Source organism: Herpailurus yagouaroundi, unplaced genomic scaffold (assembly GCF_014898765.1).
Source record: "Herpailurus yagouaroundi ecotype Mexico unplaced genomic scaffold, PumYag 186, whole genome shotgun sequence".
Lineage (NCBI taxonomy): Eukaryota > Metazoa > Chordata > Mammalia > Carnivora > Felidae > Herpailurus > Herpailurus yagouaroundi.
Window position 1 is genome coordinate 29,569,049 of NW_024412417.1, and position 23,722 is coordinate 29,592,770.

At 40.7% G+C, this 23,722-nt stretch overlaps 1 protein-coding gene across 5 annotated transcripts in view; it reads left to right on the top strand.

The window, feature by feature from the left end:
* The window catches only part of COL14A1 (collagen type XIV alpha 1 chain), a 213,341-nt gene that overhangs the window by 82,083 nt on the left and 107,536 nt on the right, over nucleotides 1-23,722 (top strand). For 4 of the 5 annotated variants that reach the window (XM_040494323.1, XM_040494326.1, XM_040494322.1 and 1 more), the window contains exons 16-23: nucleotides 126-265; nucleotides 756-888; nucleotides 2,452-2,511; nucleotides 4,312-4,463; nucleotides 10,190-10,319; nucleotides 14,268-14,390; nucleotides 18,315-18,464; nucleotides 21,191-21,307. In XM_040494323.1, the coding sequence (XP_040350257.1) occupies nucleotides 126-265; nucleotides 756-888; nucleotides 2,452-2,511; nucleotides 4,312-4,463; nucleotides 10,190-10,319; nucleotides 14,268-14,390; nucleotides 18,315-18,464; nucleotides 21,191-21,307 (1,005 nt within the window). The remainder of the gene's footprint in view (nucleotides 1-125; nucleotides 266-755; nucleotides 889-2,451; nucleotides 2,512-4,311; nucleotides 4,464-10,189; nucleotides 10,320-14,267; nucleotides 14,391-18,314; nucleotides 18,465-21,190; nucleotides 21,308-23,722) is intronic. The other variant, XM_040494325.1, reaches the window with a different exon arrangement.

The window sequence follows — 23,722 nt, forward strand, 5'->3', positions numbered from 1 at the left end:
CATGTGCTTTCCTAATGCTAGAGGTTCTTCAGAGACTCTTTTCTTCTTGCGGTCCCGGGAGCTGCTTGAGTTTGGCTTTCCTGCCTTCTCTGTTCCCTGACAAAGTGTCCTTCCTTGGCTCACAGAGGAAGTTCCAGCCCAGCAATACTTGGAAATTGATGAGGTGACGACAGATAGTTTCAGAGTGACCTGGCATCCCCTCTCAGCTGATGAAGGGCAACACAAGTTGATGTGGATTCCAGTCTATGGAGGGAACACCGAAGAAGTGAGTTGTGTGAAACAGACTGAAAAGTAATCCGGAGCATTTTCTCTGGAAGTGAATACCACTGCTGCATTTGAGGTGGTCTCCACTTTAAAAGAGATTGAGAATCCCAGAAGTAATTAACCTTTTGCCTGGCATCGAGTTTTAGAAATGTCAGATTATATGATTTTTGTAAGATTAAAATGGCATTTCTAAGATTAAAATGGCCTAAGTCTGTATTTTATATATTTTTCACATTCTTTGACTTTCATAAATGTGAATAAAACTTCAAAATGGCACTTTTACAATACTAATACCTTATTTGTTGAGGGAATTGAAAGGAATGAAGTCTCTGGTTTGACTTTAAAATTGAATTCAATGACCCTGGAGTTCTTTATGCTCAGTTGAATCTTGCTTATGTTTAGGATGACATTTTTCCTTTTTATTATTTTTTCTTAAATTTCACCTCTGTTATTCAAGTAAATCCAGTTACTGAGCGCCAAATGCTTTCCAGGTCATCCTAAAAGAAGACCAAGACTCACATGTTATTGAAGGCCTGGAGCCTGGCACTGAATATGAAGTCTCGTTGTTGGCTGTACTGGATGATGGAAGCGAGAGTGAGGTGGTGACCGCTGTAGGGACCACGCGTAAGTATCGGTCTGGCTGAGATGGACTTCATCAATTCTCATACCCTCCCTCCTCCGAGGTTCCCTTCCCATACACCTCATCTGGGGCTACAGAGGCTTCCATTTCTCTGTGTCCCCCAGAATTCTTCCTGTGTCTCCACTTTTCGTGAAACTGATACGTGAAGCATAGTAGAATCTTGGCTATTATCACCATAAAAGCAGAGGCCCTATCTGTCTTGTTCACCATTATGTCCCCAGTACTGAGCACAGTCCTTGTGATATTTTGACTGTGTAATAAACACTTATTGAATGGATGGAGGGATAGATAAAATAATTTATAAATGAATAAATGAGTGAACGAATAAACCTAGGGCAAGCATGTCCAAGAGCTTTTGGAATTTCCCGAGTCAATCTTGGTTCCAAGAATCTTGTATGAAATGCACTTACTGATTCATTCATCCCTTCATTTTTTATTTTTTTTATTTTTTTTAATTTTTTTTTTCAAACGTTTATTTATTTTTGGGACAGAGAGAGACAGAGCATGAACGGGGGAGGGGCAGAGAGAGAGGGAGACACAGAATTGGAAACAGGCTCCAGGCTCTGAGCCATCAGCCCAGAGCCCGACGCGGGGCTCAAACTCACGGACCGCGAGATCGAGACCTGGCTGAAGTCGGATGCTTAACCGACTGCGCCACCGAGGCGCCCCTATCCCTTCATTTTTTAAATATGAGGTATTAACCACATATTAAATTTTCTTTGATTGGGTTCCCTGGAATCAGATTCTGAAACAGCAAATTGCATCCAGAAGGTTAATTGGAGAGTGTAATTGGGAGGTACATCTGTAAGGAAGTAAGGATGGCAGGATGAGGCACAGGGAGAAGCTAAAACTGAGCGTTTGGCTAATTCTATCAGGACTTCTGGACCTGGGATGACCCTCCCGAGTTGTCCAAACTGAGTCAAAGGCGGTGAGCCTTTGTGCCCCTGCGTCCCCAGTCACTGGAGATAAGCCATCCCCTGACAGAGCCTGTGACCTCAGACGAGGCAGTTCCCAGAGCTCTGAGCCATTGGCAGCCAGTATTTCAGAAGCTGGTGATGAGTGTGTTGACCCCAAAGAGGGGCTCTGGGCGGAGAACCACACAACTGCTCCATGCCACTGGTTGTCCAGGGTGAATACAAGGAATAGAAAACGTGCTTATTTTCCTTCTTGGTGGTCTTGTTTGAAAGCCCTTCCCCAAGGTGATCTTCAGCACTGTTTATCTCCCCTTAATTACCATGGTTATGCCCCATTTCACAGTAACTGGGAGGTTTCATAGTTTTATATGTGTAATTCAGATGTTTATATGAAGGCTGGTGTCTGTGATTAGAAATGTTATTTCTTTGGGTTTTAGTTTCCTTAGCAGCAGAATAGGTATCATGTCTGCCTTATTTACAGCTCATGTCTTCATGCTTGCAACCATCGTCAAGGTGGAGGGAAGAAGCAAGTGAGATAATATAGGTGAAATTTTCCTCAAAAATTATAAAATGCTATAAAAAATGTGTAGTTGCTATTATTACAGAATTTTAAAGTAATGAGTATTTTTTTAGTTGACAGTATTTGGACAGAACCAGCTACGACCATCATCCCCACCAGACCCGTGACGACAGGTAAGGAGAAATAGAAGTCCATTTCCCCATGAGAAAAGTTTGATTAGAAGTCACGTTATCCCAGTTTTATTGATATGATATGATATAATATTATATGTTTATATTATTATCATTTTTTTGGTATTCCAGTTCAAATTTTACCCCCTCAGAACCTCTCAACATCTTCTTAGCTCTAAATGCCAATGAGTCTTCTCACCTCATTGTTACATCTCTCTACATTTTCCATCTTTGTTTTGGGTTCCTATTTAGTCTTTCAGAGGATGTTAGCACAACAAGCCCCAAGAGTTTCTCCCTTCTCTTGATCTCAGTGACTTGTATTGCTGTCTGTTGAGAATCACTCACATCATGGCCTCCTTGCATTTCTGTGGGTAACAGAGACCTGCTGGTCTAATGGGTTTCCTACCTCTGCTGTTTTCTCCTTCAGCTTAACTTTCCCCCTGCCTTTATAATACACCTTTCAACTAGCTGTCAAAGTCAACTAAGTAAAACACAAGTTCAGTTATACCATTTATTTCCCTACCTAAAACCCTTCAGTGGCTCTCCATTGCCCATTCATTCATTCACGGATTCATTCATGTTCCAGTTAATCTTTATTGAGCCCTTCTTTATCACAGTGCCCCAAAATCTCTTTCCATAACATCCAAGATCCTTCTGCTTTTCTTCTTGGACTCTACCATATTTTTCAAGCTCTCCCATTTCCTGCTGCCATCCAGAACTTCTAGCCCTCTGAAGGTGAGACCTTGTCTCCCATTCCCACTGCCTGATACCCTCCCCCAATTTTTCCTGCTACATGTCCTGCCTCTTCTGTGACATTTTTAATATTTTTATCAAGTGTTAATCACTGTGTATCCTAAGGCCTAACATGATCTGACATACAAGAAAGGCTCAATGAATGTTTACAGGAAAAGCTCAATGAATAAGCTGGATGAATAAATGAATGAATGAAGAGAAGAAAGAGTCACTGGAGCTGGATAGAATGACAGGAAGTCAGATGGGATAAATGAGGGAGCCAGCATCTTGGGAGATGAGAAAGAATGTGTCAGAGAGCACAGGTGAAGGAGTTTGGTCAGATATCAGAGAATGGATAATGTCCACGTGGGCTGAGTGGATAGAGGCAGCCGTGGTGAGAGATGCGTGCTTTGAGTGATGAGCGTTGAAATAGAAATGGGGGAACAGGGGAATAGGATGTATGTTGGATGGCGAATCGTACACTGAGGCTGACCACATCTGCCCCCCCATTTCTGCTTCTCCAGTGGAATGGTGAGAGGGCATGCCGCCCTGTAGGTTTCCCTAGTCTAAGGGTTTCTCCCCTGTTCCCTTTACTGGCTATATACAGAGCTGATAGTTTTGAGGGGTCCATAGTCTCACCTTGTAAGCATCATTCAAACTAATTTCTTTTTAACGTTTATTTATTTTTGAGAGAGAGAGAGAGAGACAGAGCATGAGCAGGGGAGGGGCAGAGAGAGAAAGAGAGATAGAGTCTGAGGCAGGGTCCAGGCTCTGAGCTATCAGCACAGAGCCCAACATAGGGCTCAAATTCATGAACTGCAAGATCATGACCTGAGCCAAAGTCAGATACTTAACTGAGCCACCCGGATGCTCCCAAACTCATTTCTATTTGCTAACAGGAAGTATGATGGCCCCCCATTAACCACTAAAGCTGAGTTGTTCTTCATATGGCTCTACATTAGAGAAATACATTCAGTGATATTTGTTGCCATGCCCACCAATGGTGTCTGGAGCTCATTTTTGAATCTGATGAGTTAAAAGTTCTTTAATCCTTGGTTGTGCTTATTCCAGTTTTCCGGACAGGAATCAGAAACCTGGTTGTAGATGATGAAACCACTTCTAGCCTGCGGGTAAAATGGGACATTTCAGACAGCAGTGTGCAGCAGTTCAGGGTGACCTACCTGACTGCTCAAGGGGACCACGCGGAAGAAGTGGTAGGAACGGTCTGTATTCAAACAGCTGGCTGGAAACCACACAATTTCCTGATTAACAGACCTAACAAGGCTATCTCCAGAGATCAGTGCAAGCTTTTCTGCTCATTTATTTCTTGGTGACTCTACCGTCTCCAGAAACTAATGTTTTCTGTTAATCCAAACTTTACTGGTTTCTTGATGACCTTTCCATCTCTGAAACTTGATCCACATGCAACTTACTTCAAACAGATAAAGCTTCTGAACCTCATTTCCTGTGCTGCTTCTGTGGCCTTGATGGCTCGTTAGAGCACCAAAGCTGGGTCCATTGCACACTTGTCTCTATGTATAAATATGGTTCACCCTTGAACAACACGGGCTTGAACTGCACACACCCACTTACGTGTGGATTTTTTTGATAAATACAGTACTGTGTGTGTATTTTCTCTTCTTTCTGATTTTCTTAAAAAAATTTTTTTTCAGTTTATTTATTTTCAGAGAGAGTGCGTGCATGCATGTACAGTGTGCACGAGTGAGCTGGTGGGGGGGGGGTTGTGGTGCAGAGAGACAGGGGGAGAGAGAATCCCAAGCAGGCTCTAAAGTGTCAGTGCTATCTGATGCGGGGATTGAATTCCTTGTGATTTTCTTAATAACATTTTATTTTCTCTAGCGTACTTTATAGCAAGAATACAGTATGTATGCATATGTAATATATATATAACATACATATATATATAACATATGTATGTGTTGTTTATGTTATTGATAAGGCTTCTGGTTAACAGAAGGCTATTGGTAGTTATGTTTTGGGGGAATCAAAGGTTATACATGGATTTTGGACTGTGCAGAAGGGTCTCCAGCCATAACGCCCATGTTGTTCAAGATCAACCATATATAATAAACAAACAAACAAATAAATAAATAAATAAGCTTTATATATACATTAAATATATATATTTAATTAAATATATATATATATATATATTTTTTTTTTAACTCCTGCTCTTGGGAATACGATTACAAGTTTCTAAGCAAAACATGCATGAAAGGTCATCTTTATGTGGTTGAAATGTTCCTAATAAAATAGCTTCCATTAACACATATTTACATTTTTCACTGACATCAACTCATTTTGAATAGTTTTATAGTAATTTCTAACTTATTCTTAAATGTGAATATCTCCCTTAGGGGATTTGGATTTTTATATGCTGAGTTTTCTTTGTTTCATCTAATTTGTTTTTCTGTATTAGAAATCTGGGTACACTTTTAGTCATGGCCTTCCTGTATTTTCTTTCTTTATATGTATTTTATTTAATTTTGAGAGAGAGAAATAGAGCCAGCGAGCATGAGTGGGGGAGGGGCAGAGAGAGAGGGAACAGAATTCAAAGCAGGCTCCAGACTCTGACCTGTCAGCACAGAGCCCTACCTGGCGCTTGAACTCATGAACCATGAGATCGTGACCTGAGCTGAAGTCAGAGTCTTAACCGAATGAGCCACCCACGCACCCCGTGTATTTTCTTAATTATACCATATCATTCCTTTTACTCAAGAACCTGAAGATTGTTTCCTAGACATGCTTCCTATCAGACCAGATAACTCCAGTTTTCATTGAAATGAAATTTTTCTTTCTCATCATGGAATATGCTTTAGTTAGCCTCATTAGTTGCATTTCTTGCCCTCTGGTGCATTATTTGGAGACACTCCGGGAAAGGTGTCTCCAAATTCATTATTGCTCAAGAATAACATTATTGTCCTTTCTTCCTCCTCCTTACTTACAAAGCCTTTGATGGAAAATTATTTATGTGCTTACATAAACAATTATTTGAGCAAAGTACTTAATTTCAGGCTGATAGAGGAATTACTGCAGAACACAGTGATAACCCTGAGAATAGACACATCCAGTGTGAATAGCCAGAAGGTCCATGAAATTGGTCTGGGAGGACTTTTAGAAAGTTAATGGACACTTAAAATAAATTGTGTTATAAATTCACTCAGATCATACATTTCAAATGACCTATGATTGAAAAATTCAAAATAAAATTGTACCTAACAATGGGAACTAGGGACATAATTTAGATGTTTTATTTTCCCTGTCACTGTCCCATATTTCAATTTAGTTCCTAAAAATGAGATCCTTAAAAACTTCCCAGAATAAAAGTTTTATTTTTTATTTTTGTTTCTACTCTTTCCAAGAAACACATTAAACATCTTGCTAAATTATTCTTGCTAATTTGGAAAGAGTAACAATTTAATCTCACGCATGCACTTGTAAGCTATGCAAGGTAAAATAATAATAATATTTAGTTTGGGTTGTCTCTAGATAATTTTCCCTTTGCTAGTTTCATTTCACACTGTTTATTTTGAAACACTTGGACACCTACATGCAGGGGGAAAAAAAGATCAAAAGTCTGAAACACCCATGTGCCCCAGTTAAGCAAACCCTTCATAAAAATGAAAAATATTGATAAATTTGGTGGTGATTATTTACTGCATAGAAATGTTTTTGCTAAACAGAAGAAAGTACTGTAGAATTCTTTAAATATCATGCCCCCTTCCAGTCAAATTGGATTTGTGCACACTTAATTTACAGGCATATTTTCAGGGACCCAGTTGAGGATTAATTGAGAATTTATATCTCAGTGTTTTAGGAACTGTTACTTCTACATAAGTGTATTATTATTGGAGACAGAAAGTGGGTGCATCTAGATTTAGTTTATAAAACAAAAGTAAGGCAGACAGCTACAGATCTCTATCAAAATCCAAGGGCCTTGAACTCCTACCAAATGAATATCTTGAAATAATAATGCATGTCAGGGAAAAGAAGGTAGCCAAAGCCCATTATAAAAGTGAGAAAGGAGATATGTCCAGATGAGAGAAATGCCTCTTATCATCTTTCCAAATTTTCCTTAACTATAAAAGCTAATTAGATTTGTTTCAGGAAATGATGGATCAAATGAGAGAATAGTTGGTGTATATAACATTTGTAAACCAAAGTAAAGCTTCAGTACATGTAAAACAAGAAGAATTCAACTTATTTTTCTAGTTGAGTAAGTGAAGTATTAATATATTTTCTCCGCACAATCCAATCTACCAAGTCTTTCCAATGAAAAGATTTTGAACTATTAGAAAGTAAAGCTACCCGTCCAGTATTTCGTAAGGATTGACTTCTAACTCTGCTCTGAAATACAGAGGAGTGGCAATGACTTTGCCCTGAGTTTGTTGTCAGGGTCTGGAAGTCTCACATTTCTTTATTTGTGAAAGGCTGATCAGGATTTCAGACTTTTCTAGAGCCCACATGTCAGCATCCATAACCATGACCTGAGTTCTGAGTTGCAAGAAATGTTCCAGAACACCTATGCTCAGAGTGTGGCTTTGTCTCCTATAAGACAAGTTTAGTTCTTAAAATTAAGCTTTTAGAAACATTTACAGCAACTTGGCATTGTGCAGCATCCAATAACATAATCATTTTTTTTCTAGCAATTTTGTTTTATTGTATTTTATAAAAATATTAGTCTTCAGTACTTTGGAATTAAAACAGCAACACCAACACTACCTAGTTCTCTACTGCAGATAGAATGAGAATCACTATTTAGACACAGAACTTTATAACATGGGACCATAATGAGATGCAAGGAACCCTATTTCTACTGATGGGATCCAGGCTGCTCTGACAGCTTTGGGCAATATGGAGCCAGACATGAAGTTCCATTTCTAAAATAAAAAACTTAAAACGTGAAAGTTCACGGGTTAGATTTGCATCTCATTTAACCATAAGCATCTTTTACAGAATTGTTTTATAAACAAAACCACCATCTGCAATGATCTATGGCATCTGTTTTTAGTAAGAGCCCATCTTTACCCTGCTTTGTGCAAACAAGCAGAAGCCAAGTAGAAGGAACTTTGCATTCCCAAGAGGAGATTTACATTTTATTCTTGGAACTGAATATCATTAGTGTAAAAAGGTTCAAGCGGTGTAGCCACACTGAACAGAGTGCAGCCTTTAAAGCAAGGCTCAGACCAGATATCCAGGATTTCCATATGGCTTCTTTACTCACAAGCTGTGGGCCTCAGTTTCCCCATATGTAAAATTAATGTAATGTTCCCCCTTACCTGAAAGGGTTGTGGTGAAGACTAAGTGACTTACTGTATTAAAATTCTTAGGGTAGCACCTGGTGCTAGCAAAATTTACCTAGCAAAATGATGACTGTTACTATAAACCATAGCAACTATTTCCTGGCGAGCTGAGGGATTCCTCCAAAATGGCCCTACCACTTTTCAGAATTCCACAGTCTAGATGTGATAGGTTCCAAGCCCATGTATTTCTCAGCTTGAGTGATGATGACCTTATTGAAGGAGTATCAACATGGGTGGTTTGCTAAACAGACAGCCTGGACCGAATGCCCGGCTCTGTACTCCAAAGGAGTTACATTTACAAGCAGTGCCCTGAAAGAAGCTACATTGACAGGGCAATGCAAGTCAGGGCAACTACTGTTCTTCCTTTACCTGTCTTTAATGCCCTGGTTATCGAATTTATTATAAAGCAGAGCTCTTTTTAAAAAACCTCCCTCCCAGGTCCACATCAGCACGCCCCCTAATGTATTTCAATGTCCCTTTCATATAAGGAGTAAAATCATACTCATTCAATGTAAATCACCTGATTCAGACTTCCTTTTTAACAATATCGTTTAGAAAATTGCTTCTAGAGCTTAGCAGTATCTTAGCAACAGCTGCTTCTGGGTTCAACCCGAGGCTTCCGAGGGCTTATTCCATGATTTATAGGTCTCTTCCCTGATCCAGAAGTAGACAGCACAGCCCTTTGCCTGCTGGCATTTTATCCAGCCCTTGAATCAAAAAGCATCTCCAGCTGTCCCAGTCTTGTGACTCCTTTAAACGCGTTTGAGTCAGTGCTTAGATCTTACATAGCATTTTTCCAGCCATGATTAAATTCCTTAAATGGCCCAGAGGTGTGCCAGCATCTGACTGCTGAAGCAGAGGCAGAAAGTTTTGTGGTTTTAACATTGAGAACATGTGGCTTCCCTCGTCCATATGTTCTTTGAGGGATGATGGAATTTGCACCGTGGAGCCACATGGCACATTATGCCATGGTGTGGACCTCACCACTGCATTTCAGTTTGTGCAGCCTTGAGAGGTAGAGTGATGACGATTTGAGACTGAGGAAGACCTCTCCTTTCAAAAAAAAACTAAGCTGCCACATTTTTTAGTGGTAGTGGTGAATCTGTTTCTCTCTGGAAAACTTGGGTTTAATCTGTGGTTAATCTGTCGTTCTTGGCTGGCTTTCAGTCTTTTCTAAGATGCTGGGAGTAGATTATCTCTGAAAGGATAAAGAACGGAAGGCTGAATTTTCAAGAGGATACTTAAGTAGAATAAAAAATCATAAGCAGGCTGTGTTAGAGAATGGACACTCCTAAGCTATAAACACCCACTTTCCAAAGCAATGATTATTCTCACTCCTGAATACTTTGCAAAAGCTGAAAAGCTGTGAGCAGACTATTCCTCAGAACCTACACGCTTCAAAGTTAAACCTGCATTAGAGGTTCAAAGCTGAGGGCTGCTGTGAGGGGAATTTCAGGGAGAGATGATTTTGCATGGATGCCTATTTTTCTGTCCTATTTCACTGTCCAAGCGCATCGCCTTGCTTCTGATGATTTCAAAGTCCCCCGTAGTAGTCCTGCTCCATTGGCTGACCAACAGGAACAAAGGTCTTAATTAAGACCATCCTCCTTTGCTTTTCCGTTCAGGTGATGGTGGCTGGAAGCCAGAACAATCTCCTTCTGAAGCCTCTGCTTCCCAATACTGAGTACAAAGTCACGGTGACTCCCATCTATGATGATGGAGAAGGCGTCAGCGTCTCTGCCCCTGGAAAAACCTGTGAGTGAAGCTTTCTCCCTGTGCATACTAGCTGGCCAATTAATTGAAAATGCTCACCCCCTGCAATGTGCCCTGAATGCCACGGTGTAGTGTAGTGAGAAGAGCAAAAGAGATCCGGAGACGGGAAATCTGTGTCTGAATCCAGGGAAGCTGTGTGGCTTTGAGCAAGGTGAACTAGCTGCTCTGGGCTTACGTTTTCTTCTGCATAAAAGCTAAGACTTAAGAAACAACTATGTCTTCCTCAGCAGCATCTGATTCATCACAAGTCCTGCTGACTACCCAAAATGTGTTCTGCAGACCAGCCCTCTTTGTCTTCATCTGTCTGCTCCGCCCTGATCTACGCCTCACTCTCCGTCACTAAAATGAGTGCACCAGCCTCCTCCGGAGGCTTCCTGCTGACACTCTTGAATCCTTTATTCTCCTCCCTGCAGCCCAAGAAGCTTCTGAAAATATAAATGATCTCGTGTCAGGCCTGTTTCAAATCTCCCAGTGGCTTCCCACTGTGCTCAGGATAAAACCCAACACCCCTCCCATAGCCCTACAAGGCCCTCTAAGACCTGGACCCTGCCGATTTCCTTAATCTCACCCGCTAACAGGTGCCCCAGCCATCCTTCCTTTCCTGCTCTTCACATTTAAGCTTGTCCCTGCCTTAGGACTGATGTACTCGCTGTTCCTTCCATACGGAATATCCTTCCCAGGTATTTGCCTTTCTGGCTTTTTCTTGTCATTTTGGCTGCAGCTCAAAGCCGCCTCCTCAGACTTTGCCAACCACTCCATGCAAAATAGCTCCCAATCTCTGTGCTATCAACCTGTTTTTTGGTTGTTGTGTTGTTGTTGTTGTTGTCTTATCATGTTACGGCACTAATTACCATCTGATATTTTCTTATGTACTCATGTATTTGTTCATCGTCTGTCTCCCTTCCTTGGAGAGCAGCATCACGAGAGCCCAGGACCTCATCCGTACTGTTTGCCTCTCCATGCAAAGCTCCTCCGGTACTGTGTGGCACAGAGGGGGCACCACTCAATGTTTGTTTGGGGCGAATTGGCCCTGATGATCAAGCGAGGAGCACGCACCAAGGAGCAAACGCTTGGTCAAAGCACCACAGAGTCCTTACCATGCGGTTATCTGTACTTGCATGAACTACCTCAAAACCTAGTGGCTTAAAGTAGGAGCTATTTTATTATATTGCATGATTTTATAGGTCAGGAAATTAGGCAGGGCTTGTTGGGAGATTCTTCTGCCCCACAGGGTATGGATTAAGGTCACCTGGCAAGTGGGTTGGTCTAGGGCGTCCAAGACAACTTTACCCACATGTCTGGCATGTTGGTGGGGACGCCTGGAAGGCTGGACTCAGCTGATCCTGTCTCTCTCCATGTCGGGTCGGAGCCTCTCCATGCGCTCTTTCCAGCGGGATAGTCATACTTCAGACATGAATACTTGTTTCGAAGATAAGAGTTCCAGGAGGTGGCAAGCGGAAACTGTCAGGACACTTAAGGGCTATGCTTGGAACTGGAATGGTGTCATTTCTGCTATAGTCTGTGGGGTGAGGGGTCATAGAACCCACCCAGATTTAAAGGGAGGGCCATAGCCTCCACCACTCAATGCGAGGAGGGTTAAAAACCGGCACCCATCTTTCGTCTACCACAATTACCAAACAGTCATGTGCGATTAGGAACAGAATGGTGGCAAGGGCTGAATGAATTCTGTACCTGGGCACTTAAGTGTGGAATTTTCAAGTAAGTGTACACGTCATTAAATTTCCGTAGCTGCAGCCCCAAGACCTGACTCTGCTCTGCTGAGAAAGTGGATATTATTTCCTTAGTTAACAGTGCTGGCACCTCTCCCTCTTCCTGGTGCCCATGCTGTGAGTGCCTCCACCCAGACTCCCACCAAACTTGCACATTTTGTTACAGATCATCCAGAGTATTAGGAGCCCCGGGATCTGCTACAGTTATTTCCTCTGGGGTCATGTGGAAGGAGGGAGGAAAAGGGGGGGAAGAGCAGAGCAGTGGGAGAACACTGAGCCTTTCTTCCACTCTTACCAGGACGCTGGCATCTTGATCTTGACTTGATCTGCACGTTCAAACTTTGAGCACACTTTGATATTTTGCTGCTACACAAATATTTGGGAACCAAAGACTTAAAGAACAATTAAAGAAGAAAGTCAAGTAGTAGATAGTATGGAGCACCTATACCATATGCTTTTGTTTGTCTCAAATCCAGGTTATTAGGAGAAAAAGAAAAAGCAAGCAAGAATGGTTTATTTTTAGTTTTTTAAACACTTTTTTTTAAAGTTCCTTTATTTATTTTGAGAGAGAGAGAGAGAGAGAGTAAGAGCGGGGAAGGGGCAGGGAGGGAGAATCCCAAGCAGGCTCTCCACCACCAAGCACAGAGCCTGATGTGGGGTCACAGGAACCGCGAGATCATGACCTGAGCTGAAATCAAAAGTCAGACGCTTAACTGGCTGAGCCACCCAGGTGCCCCAAGAATGGGTTCAAATAAGCATAGTGAATTCTGCTCTGCTGAGTTGGTTTGGGATTGTTTTTAACTGTCTAATGTTCCATAAAGTTACCATAAACCCTGTCACTGTGGGGAGAGGTAGGAAAGGGAGGAAAGGGGGTGATGGGGAGGCCGAGGGGCTCCATGTAACTACTGCTGACCTGGGCTTAAAGATCTCCTTTTAACTTTTACATGTTAGAAATTAGCATAATATGTAAAAGGCTTCCATGATAAACAAATATATATACACTTACACAAAACCCATTTAAAGACTTTTACTCTAGGGGCGCCTGGGTGGCGCAGTCGGTTGAGCGTCCGACTTCAGCCAGGTCACCATCTCGTGGTCCGTGGGTTCGAGCCCCGCGTCGGGCTCTGGGCTGATGGCTCAGAGCCTGGAGCCTGTTTCCGATTCTGTGTCTCCCTCTCTCTCTGCCCCTCCCCCGTTCATGCTCTGTCTCTCTCTGTCCCAAAAATAAATAAACGTTGAAAAAAAAAATTTTAAAGACTTTTACTCTAGAAATATGACTTAAATCTCATTGCAGAGATACCACCACATGTAACAAAATCTATGTAGTAACATTACTTTGAAGTGTTAGTGGATGGTCTCTTTATTTTATTTTTAATTTTTTTTAACGTTTATTTATTTTTGGGACAGAGAGAGACAGAGCATGAACAGGGGAGGGGCAGAGAGAGAGGGAGACACAGAATCGGAAGCAGGCTCCAGGCTCTGAGCCATCAGCCCAGAGCCCGATGCGGGGCTCGAACTCACGAACCGCGAGATCGTGACCTGGCTGAAGTCGGACGCTTAACCGACTGAGCCACCCAGGCGCCCTGAGGTGTCTTTATTTTAAACAGTGGTCAGCACAACTACATTCTATCAACAATAACAAAAGTGGTAATGATAATATATATCAGTATGCACAATGGTTTACAAAGGTTCTCTATATAAATGGCTTAATGTTGTGATAGAAAATAGGTGAACAATAATATAAAATTTCAAACAATATAGGCAACATGAAGATGAAAGAAAAAAAAAATTACCAGAATCTAACCTCCTAGAATTACCATCGGTACCCTGGTGTGAGCCCCCTCGATATTGCTGTACAAATATACTTTGATAGTGGAACATGGTGTGTAGACAGAAATTTTTGATCAACATGATTCAATCCAACTTTACTCAAAATAAGCTAAAGAAAAAGGAACCGGAACAACCGTGAATGAACAACTGATCTTCAGATGAATGTGTTTCACCAGAAGAGCAGTAATTTCCTGTACATTCCATTTCTAAAACGACCATAGACTCTCCAAAGGTTCTCACTGTGTGTTATAATGCATTTTTACTTGTAAATACTTTAACGTTATGGGAAGATAGCTTAGATTTTGTTAACAGCGTAGTTTGTAAAACTAGAAGCCACACCAAATCACTGTTTTTCCTTTTCTCTGCTCAGTGCCACCCTCTGGTCCCCAAAACTTCCGGGTCTCAGAAGAATGGTATAACAGGTTGCGCATTACATGGGATCCCCCGTCTTCCCCCGCAAAGGGCTATAGGATTGTCTACAAACCTGTTAGTGGTAAGTAATGCTTTAAAAAAAAATATTGTTACCGTGATTAGACATCTAAAATGGTTTCTTTTTTAAAAAAATTTTTTTAACGCTTATTTAAACAGAGAGAGAGACAGAGCATGAGTGGGGGAGGGGCAGAGAGAGAGAGAGAATCGCAGAATCCGAAGCAGGCTCCAATCTCTGAGCTGTCAGCACAGAGGCCAAGGCGGGGCTTGAACTCAGGAGCAGTGAGGTCATGACCTGAGCGGAAGTCGGACGCTTAACCGACTGAGCCACCCAGGCGCCCCTGAAATGGTTTCTTTGTTTTAAAGTTTATTATTTATTTTGAGAGAAAAGAAAGTGAGAGCACACGTATGAAGAGGGAAGGGGCAGAGAGAAAGAAAGAATCCCAAGCAGTCTCTGTGCTGTCAGTGCAGAGCCCTACATGGGCTTGACCTCACAGATTGCAAGATCCTGACCTGAGCCTAAATCAAAAGTCATATGCTTACCTGACTGAGCCCCTCAGGTGCACCTAAAATCGATTTCAAGATGTTATTTTTGTTTTGTTTTTCCATCTATCTTTGATTTCATCTTTAGTTTTGAGAAGTGGGAAGAGTCCCACCTTTTATGAAAAAAACTTTTTTTCCTTGTATGATCATTGTTACGATAGATATTATCAGAACGTTAAAGTTATGACCCCACCTAAAAAATGACTGGGACCCGAAAAACAAATAATCCAGTGAAGAAATGGGCAGAAGACAAGAATAGACACTTCTCTAAGGAAGACATCCAGATGGCCAACAGGCACATGAAAAGATGCTCAACGTCACTCCACATCAGGGAAATACAAATCAAAACCACACTCAGATATCATCTCATACCAGTCAGAGTGGCTAAAATGAACAAATCAGCAGACTATAGATGCTGGAGAGGATGTGGAGAAATGGGAACCCTCTTGCACTGTTGGTGGGAATGCAAACTGGTGCAGCCGCTCTGGAAAACAGTGTGGAGGTTCCTCAAAAAATTAAAAATAGACCTACCCTATGACCCAGCAGTAGCACTGCTAGGAATTTACCGAAGGGATACAGGAGTGCTGACGCATAGGGGCGCTTGTACCCCAATGTTTATAGCAGCACTCTCAACAATAGCCAAATTATGGAAAGAGCCTAAATGTCCATCAACTGATGAATGGATAAAGAAATTGTGGTTTATATACCCAATGGAGTACTACATGGCAATGAGAAAGAATGAAATATGGCCTTTTGTAGCAACGTGGATGGAACTGGAGAGTGTGATGCTAAGTGAAATAAGTCATACAGAGAAAGATACCATATGTTTTCACTTTTATGTGGATCCTGAGAAACTTAACAGAAGTCTATGGGGGAGGGGAAGAAAAAAAGACAAGAAAAAAAAAGAGGTTAGAGTGGGAGAGAGCCAAAGCATAAGAGAGTCTTAAAAACTGAGAACAAACTGAGGGTAGATGGGGGGTGGGAGGGAGGGGAGGGTGGGTGATGGGTATTGAGGAGGGCATCTTTTGGGATGAGCACTGGGTGTTGTATGGAAACCAATTTGACAATAAATTTCATATTAAAACAAAACAAAACAAAACAAAACAAGAAAATGACTGGGCACGTTTATGAGCAGAATACATACTTGTTATGCACCTAACCTAGGCACATCCCAGACAAGGAATCAGCTGAAGGAAACCTTGACTTGGTATGAGTAGGAAGCTTCCGTGGCTCAGTGGATATATAAACCCTAAACACTTAGAATCTCTAATTTCTAATTCCTCCTCTACCTCTTACTTCTTGGATTAGTAGGAAAAGGTTGACTTACCAACTTCTTAGTCTCTTCATTTTGGAAGCTGTGTTGGGGTATAAAATTCCTCAAAGCCCTGAGGTCATGGTAGTAAAAGGCTTTTCCATTAGCCCCTTAGCCGCCTTGATGAGGAGATCCCTCCCTCCTTACCTGCCACATCTTTACATCCTGAAAACAGGAGAATGGTGCAAACGGGGGCGGTTGTACCCTGGATCCACACGTCTGTGGAGATGAGGCCATGAATGACTTCACCTGTTACAGTATCAGCGCCCGACACTTAGCACTTGTGTGAAGTTTAAACAGGAGACTAAATATAGATACTAGAGGGATTTTGTGCATTTTCTGGACCTGGGCCTTCATACTCTGATTATTCATAAGAAAGATCTTCTCTCCTTATGTTTACTTATTTGGCAAGAAAACGTAAAGAGTATTCTTGGGCCATTAAAAAACTCTTTCTGCCCTCAAAGAGCACATTAGGCTCGATGTGTCCTCTGAGCTGTTGCTCTTGCCTCTGTAACACTTTTCAGCTTTTTTTCTTGTGTCCTATTATCCAGGTCCATACAAGTAAAATACCCGCCCCCCTCCAATTTCTCCGGACAAACATCTCTATGAACCATGAAGGTGAAATAGCAAGAATATACCATGGGTGAATTAGCCTGCTTAAGACTGGTTCTTTAGGATCCATCACAGTTTTTTGGTTTCTTTTCTTTGGCTCGAGGCATGTGTTAATTTGTAAAACAGCGTTGCTAGATTTGTTCTTGGACCATTTTGTAGATGTCTATCAGATTTTCTGAGGGAAAGTAGCTTTGTGTTGAGCCAGTGGTTCTCAATTGATGGAGTTTTGCTGCCCAACAGAGATGTTTTGGGTTGCTACAACTTGGGGGGGGGTAGGGGGTTGCTCTTGGCATCTGGTGGGTACTGTTAAGCATCCTACGAGTCACAGTACCTGCCCCCCGCTGCCCCAGAGTTAAGAATTATCCAGCCCAAAATGTCAGTAGCACTGAGGCTGAGACATCTTGCTCTAAATCAAGTGGAATGTGGTATGTGGTCATTTGAATGGAGAGTTTGGTTCCTGAGAAAGTCTCTATGGAGATAACATGTACGTACAGAAATATATAAATGCATTGTTGGAAGGGGGTTCTGAAGTAAAGTCAGAAGTATTTTAGGAACTTGTTATTAACTCAAAACTCTTAAAGAATGAGTACAGATGGGAAAAGGCAGGAGGTAAATAAGTTTGTAGAGGACTTATCCAGGAATGTTTTTAATGCTAAAGACTCCACTGGGCTGAAAAAGAGGTGAAAAATGTAAAGGCTCAACAAAGCTAACTGGTCAAGGGCCTTGGAATAGTGGTAGTGTCATCTGTCTATTCTTAAAAATGCTAGGAGAGGGGCGCCTGGGTGGCTCAGTAGGTTGAGCCTCCAACTCTTGAATTCAGCTCAGGGTGTGAGCTCATGGTTTGTGGGATCGAGCCCCACATCGGTCTGTACACCGACAGCACAGAGCCTGCTTGGGATTCTCTTTCTCCCTCTTTCTCTGCCCTTCTTCCACTCATACTCTTGTGCTCTTTCTCTCTCTCTCTCTCTCTCTCTCTCTCTCTCTCTCAAAGTAAATAAATAAACTTAAAAAAAATGTTAAGGGGAGGGGATAGAACTAATAATGGCAACATATAGGCTGGACCCCCATGTGGCAAGGTATAGCATAGGGTCTGTGACAAATTTGCTGCTACTGCCACTTGCATGCCTCCTGGAGACAAAGGGTGTCTCAAAGGGGCAATTGAGAACGGCTTCTTTAGTTTGGCAAGTGCCCCAAAGCCTATGACTAGACAGAAGCTCCACTGTGAAGGCCGCACAGTATGGCGGACGGTGGATTGTGAGGTGGACCCGCTTCTCTGAGTAAGCACTAGGGAAAGAACTATATTTGAGAAGAAGGAGTAGATTCCTAAAAAGAGCCCTAGCATAGTAGTCAGGTATGTAAGTTCCAGAGCCACATGGGGCTAGGTTCAAACCCCAGCTCTGCTGTTTATCTTCTATGTAATTCCGAGCAACTGTAACACAGTCGAATAAGTACAATTCCTGTCAAGAGTGTTTCCATTTTTCCATCTTCTGGTGTAACTGAAATATACTCTTTCTCCCCTAGTTGCTGGCCCAACACTGGAGACGTTTGTGGGATCTGGCATTAACACCATTCTTATCACAAACCTCCTCAGTGGAATGGACTACAACGTGAAAATATTTGCCTCCCAGGCCTCAGGCTTCAGCGACGCTCTGACAGGCGTGGTGAAAACACGTAAGACCGATGTCCCATTGCCTCAACCCCTGCATGTGGTTTTGCTGCTTTGTTTTCACTGTAACTCAACCCCTGCTTTAACTTGGCGGTTGTTTTTTATTTTCCTCAGCATTGCCCTTTCTGGATGGTGTTTCATGGAAAGAAAGGTGTGCTCCTTACTCAGGGCTGTAGTTCAGAGTCCTGGTTGGCAGGCGGAATGTCAGAACCTGGCATGCAAATATACTTGATGGTGGCGGATAGGATTTCCTTCTGGAAAGTCTTTGTTGGCATTTTTCACATTAGGTGAAATTTTCCAACCAGTCTGTAGCGACATGGCCAACGCCAGTCAAAGTTGGACCAAAGTTTGGCTTCTCTCAAATTCTTTGCCCCTCCCCACTTATGTGAACACACACACACACACACACACACACACACACACACACACCCCATCCATAAAAGATACAAAAAGGACTTCCTTCTGTACCTTTTAAGGGTTTTCACGCAGTCTGCATACCATCTGGGACTTCTCGTTGGCCACGCCATCTGTTTAATATATTTCTTTAAATCGACTTACATTTTTTGACTTAAATACTTTTCAAAACCCACATAATTACTCTAAACAAAAGACCAGGATTTTCAATACACACAAAAGATGATACATAAATGACAAAAATAAAAATGGTGTGGCTGTGTGCTAGTTGACATCATCCTTAGTGCTATCAGCTCCACCTGCCCCACACTGGAGAATGATACTTATGGTATAATCAAAAGTAGAAACCTTAAATTTGCTACTTAATAGCTGTGACCTTGAGCAGGTTACTAAACTTCTCTGAGCTCAAGTTCCCTCAACTCTAAAATGAAGACAATATCCTGATTGTGAGGCCTCCAGAAATAATGTGTAAAAATGATCTGCCATATGGCAAGCACTAGTGAATAACCATTATTATTATTGTAATAATTGTGCTTTACACCTTTGGCCCATATGTCATTGTCATCCCTAACCAAATAATTAATCAATGAATGGAACAATCAAGAATGAGGCATATATTAAACCAGACCCCAAGCCACCTCTATTTGGCCACCTAAATTTTAGATAGGTCCAGGCTTGTCATTAGAGGAGGCTTCCTGAACCTTTTTTAATGGAATATCTTAAGACCTTAAAGGCTAGATTACAGAATCAATTTAATCTCAAAAGAAATAGTCTATCTTCAACAGATCTAGGAAGGCCTTGGTCTATGGTTCTGATCTTGTACTTGGCTGGCAAAGTAATGCCACTCTGGGCATTACAGTAACCTCCAAGAGATTTCCCTCTGTTGTTCTATTACAGCAATCCCATTCCTTAGGAGCACCCTAGAATCCCCTGTGCACTTTCCCACTCAGCCTCTCCCCTTCACTAGCTGATTTTAATTTCCTCCTCTAGACTAATTACCCTTTCTGTCTGGGCCACTTTTTCTGTCTCTGTGATTTTTTTTATTGACCTCTCTTCTCCCTGCTCTGTCTTGTTTCCATTTATCTTCCTTTCTTTGCATCTTTCTTTCTTCTGTTCTATCCCTCTTCTCTTCTTCAAGAAGTATGTTGGGTATTCCAAATATATTTTAAAACATTAAGAGCATTGAATTGTTTTATATTCTGTCTTTAAAGGAAAAGTTAGATGGGCTTATTATTTGTTTTCTCTCTTTCTCCCAAGCAAAATAAAAGCCCATACAATGGCAAATAAGTTAATCTAAGGTTTCTTTAAAATTTGGTGTGGTTACATAAATCATTAACAATTTCCTTTTTTTTAATGGAACAACAGGGCTCATTTATTTGGCCTTTGGAAAAGAGGTCTTCTCTCTCTGGTCTAACAGAAAAGAACAATGTGAAAATGTAAATGTTGATTAGATAAGATTTTTTTTTTTTACCATTTTTAAAAATAATTTTAAACTATTTTTATTATAAAGGTAGCTAAGAGAGAGCGAAAAGTAAGAAAATGATGTGGATGAAAGTCAGAGGTCATTGGAGAATATACATATTAATTTTTAATTGTGTTCTTTTTGAGTCTAAATGATAAATGCCAGGTACTTACTCCTTTGTTGTATTGGAGAAATACTATTTTTATTGCTTCCCAAAATAACCTTTCTGTGAATCATTTTTGTATATCACAGTATTCTAAAATTAATAGGAATCTTTGTGTTTGATTTTTATAATTTTTTATCTGTGTTAAATCTTGCATTTTTTTACATTTTCAAAAATATGTTCATTTCCCTTCAATCATGTTTTGAAGGCCGGTCCTTATGAAACGCCTGTTTGAGTAAGACTCCCCTTTGTCTATTTTGCTTTCCTTTTTACTTAAGCCAAGGCTATCCTTCAATGGTTGATAAGTGCATATTGTATTTGGTTTTTTGTTATAAAAGTATTATATATTAATTGTGGAATATTTAGAAAGCATAAATAAATAAAGAGAGATTAAAAATCAGATAAAAAAACAGAATTTCACCATCCATTACATCTGGTCTTTTTTCTGTGACTATTTCCCTTTTTGTTTACAAGTGTAAAACAGACCATATTTATACATGTTTTGCAACTTCTCTCTCAAGTAATAAAATAGTTATCTTTTGTGCACTAATTTATTGTGAGTTCATGGATTTCCCACCACTGGCTATGGGAACTTTGAATTAGAATGTTATTGGGTTAAAGTTAATTTCAGACTTGGGGACATTTGTGGCGTTGTCTGTAGTGTGACATAGGTGTGTTTCTTTTCATTATAGTGTTTTTGGGTGTGACCAATCTTCAAGCAGAGCAGGTTCAAATGACCAGCTTGTGTGCCCGGTGGCAGGTGCATCGCCATGCCACTGCCTACAGAGTGGTCATCGAATCGCTCCAGGGTAAGTGCCACCTATCACGGATGATTTTGTCAAGTGCTCACGTACTTAGTTCTGTGCAAATCTCTGTGGACAACATGCAAGTAACAGACTAGAGCTCTCTTCTTGAGGAGCCAATGTTATATGATGGATCATGCGGGGTATGGAGTCAGAATGGCTAGGTACCGATTATTTAACCTCTCCAAATGATTGTTGTCTCATCTGTTAATGGGTATAACCACAGTGCTGATCTTGTGGCATTCTGGAGGATTACGTGGCGATAACTCCGCGTGCAACATTTGCAACAGTGCTTTGCCCACGTTAACCTCCAGAGAGTGGAAGCTGCTATTGGCAATAGGAGACAAATAGCCATGATTAACGTACGTTAAAATGATATGGTGTTATTATTTTAGTGTTACTCCATGGGGATCTCATTTTGATTTTAATGGTTTTCTTGCTGACTGACTGTCTTTATTTTGGAGGATAAATGGTGAACAATAAACTCTCATTTAAGAGATGGTTTAAGATCTATGCCATCATAGGCAGGTTTTTCAGCATTACTGTTCTCAAGAACATCTAAATTTGGAACTTTGTTTCAAAGTTGAAAAACTAGAAATGTCTGCCTATTTTCATTAAAAGTTTGAAGAACAACAACAAAAGGTTGATTCCCAAAAAAGTAAGTTTGTAGGGACTATTATCAGCTTGCATAATATTCAGAAGATGAGATCAAATAATGAAAATTACTTTAATCTGATTTATCAGATTAAATACTGTATTATTGGTGCAAAAGATATATCTTGTTATTTGGGGGAGACTCTAGAAGACGCTGGAGAATTCCAAGTGATTCTTTTAATCTTTCAAAATTGGTAATAAAATTGTTAAAAAATTTTCTTTCTGGACAAATAATCATGGTTTCCCCATGATTATTTCTTATCCATTCTTGTTTAATTGAAAAAAGCAGGCTTTTTTTTTTTTTTTTTTTTTTTTTTTCTGGCTCAGTCCATTGAGCACCTGACTCTTGATTTCAGCTCAGGTCATGATCCCAGGGTTGTGGGATCAAGCCCCACATTGGGCTCCACTCTGAGCGTGGAACCTGCTTGGGATTCTCTTTCTCCTTCTGTCCCTCACTTGTTTGCATTCCCTCTCCTTAAAAAAAGCAGGAAAGTGGAAAGCACAGGTTAGTAGAGAGGTGAGAGCATTTGGAAATACGCTGAGAATATGAGAATAGAATATGAGTGACACAAAGAGAGACTTCTGCCAACCCCAGCCAAGGCATTGTCTCAATCGACGTGCTAAGCCACTAATGCCTTGATTCCCTGTGTGTGATACTTCAAGGATCCCTTTAGCCTGGCATGACTAAACATATAGGAGTGGCTTTATGCTGAAATAAACACTGAGTGAGGAAATGTCAGGACAAGTCATATGGATTTTGTGGTTGTATTTAATATGATTTATGAGATGTTTAAGCAGAAGTACATGAAAGGTATGCTACTGTTTGAGAAATGACTACAAAATCTTGAGGAGTCATGTTTCACATATCTTTATAAGACAGGCTAAATCACGTTTTCATAGAGAAGGGTTGACATTTAGTGGTATTTATTAAGCTTTAAAAATTACTAATGATAAAAATCACACTCCTAAACTGCCCCACAATGCTTTTATCCTTTTGTGTCATTTAAGAAGTTGACATGAAGGGACATAGGCTCCTATGGATATTCATTGGCTTTCATAAAAATTTTAGTTATATAGACTGACATAAACATACATTGAAACTGACTTTGTCAATGGAATTAGTAAGCTCTATAAGTATATTTTTTATTTAAATGTTTTCATCTTAGCATATTTGCAAAATAGCACTGGGATTGTCATCAGAGGACATGATAGATGTGTGTGATAGCATTGATCTGGTAGTCTAAAACCTCACAAAGCTCTTTTTTGAAGCCAAGATCTTTGTTAACAAACAAACAAACAAACAAACAAACAAATGAGTCCACATTTCCTTCTGTCTTCAAGTGAAGTTAACTTGTCCTCCCTTGGTATTATCTCCAGGCTGCCAAAAACCTCTTCAACTGAGCCTTACATTCAAGGCTCAATTAAACAAGAATGAGCAGAGTGTTGCTCAATTGGTTTTTCATCAACATTTATAGCTAGGAGATTTATGAGCCCAATTAGCTTACATCTCATTCATCCAGTTGTCTAACTGAAGAATATTAATTAATGGGCAGCAACAGTTTCTAACTGACAGTCTACCTCAAAGAGGAGTGTTGGGAATGGGGAGGGAGTATGGGGATAGCAGTAGGGAATATGTTTAAATGGTTTACCATATAGTTTATTTAGATCAAGGGATAGTCTTCCTACTTTAGAGTAGGGAAAAATTCAGTTGCGTTTCTTTTTTCTTTCTTTCTTTCTTTCTTTCTTTCTTTCTTTCTTTCTTTCTTT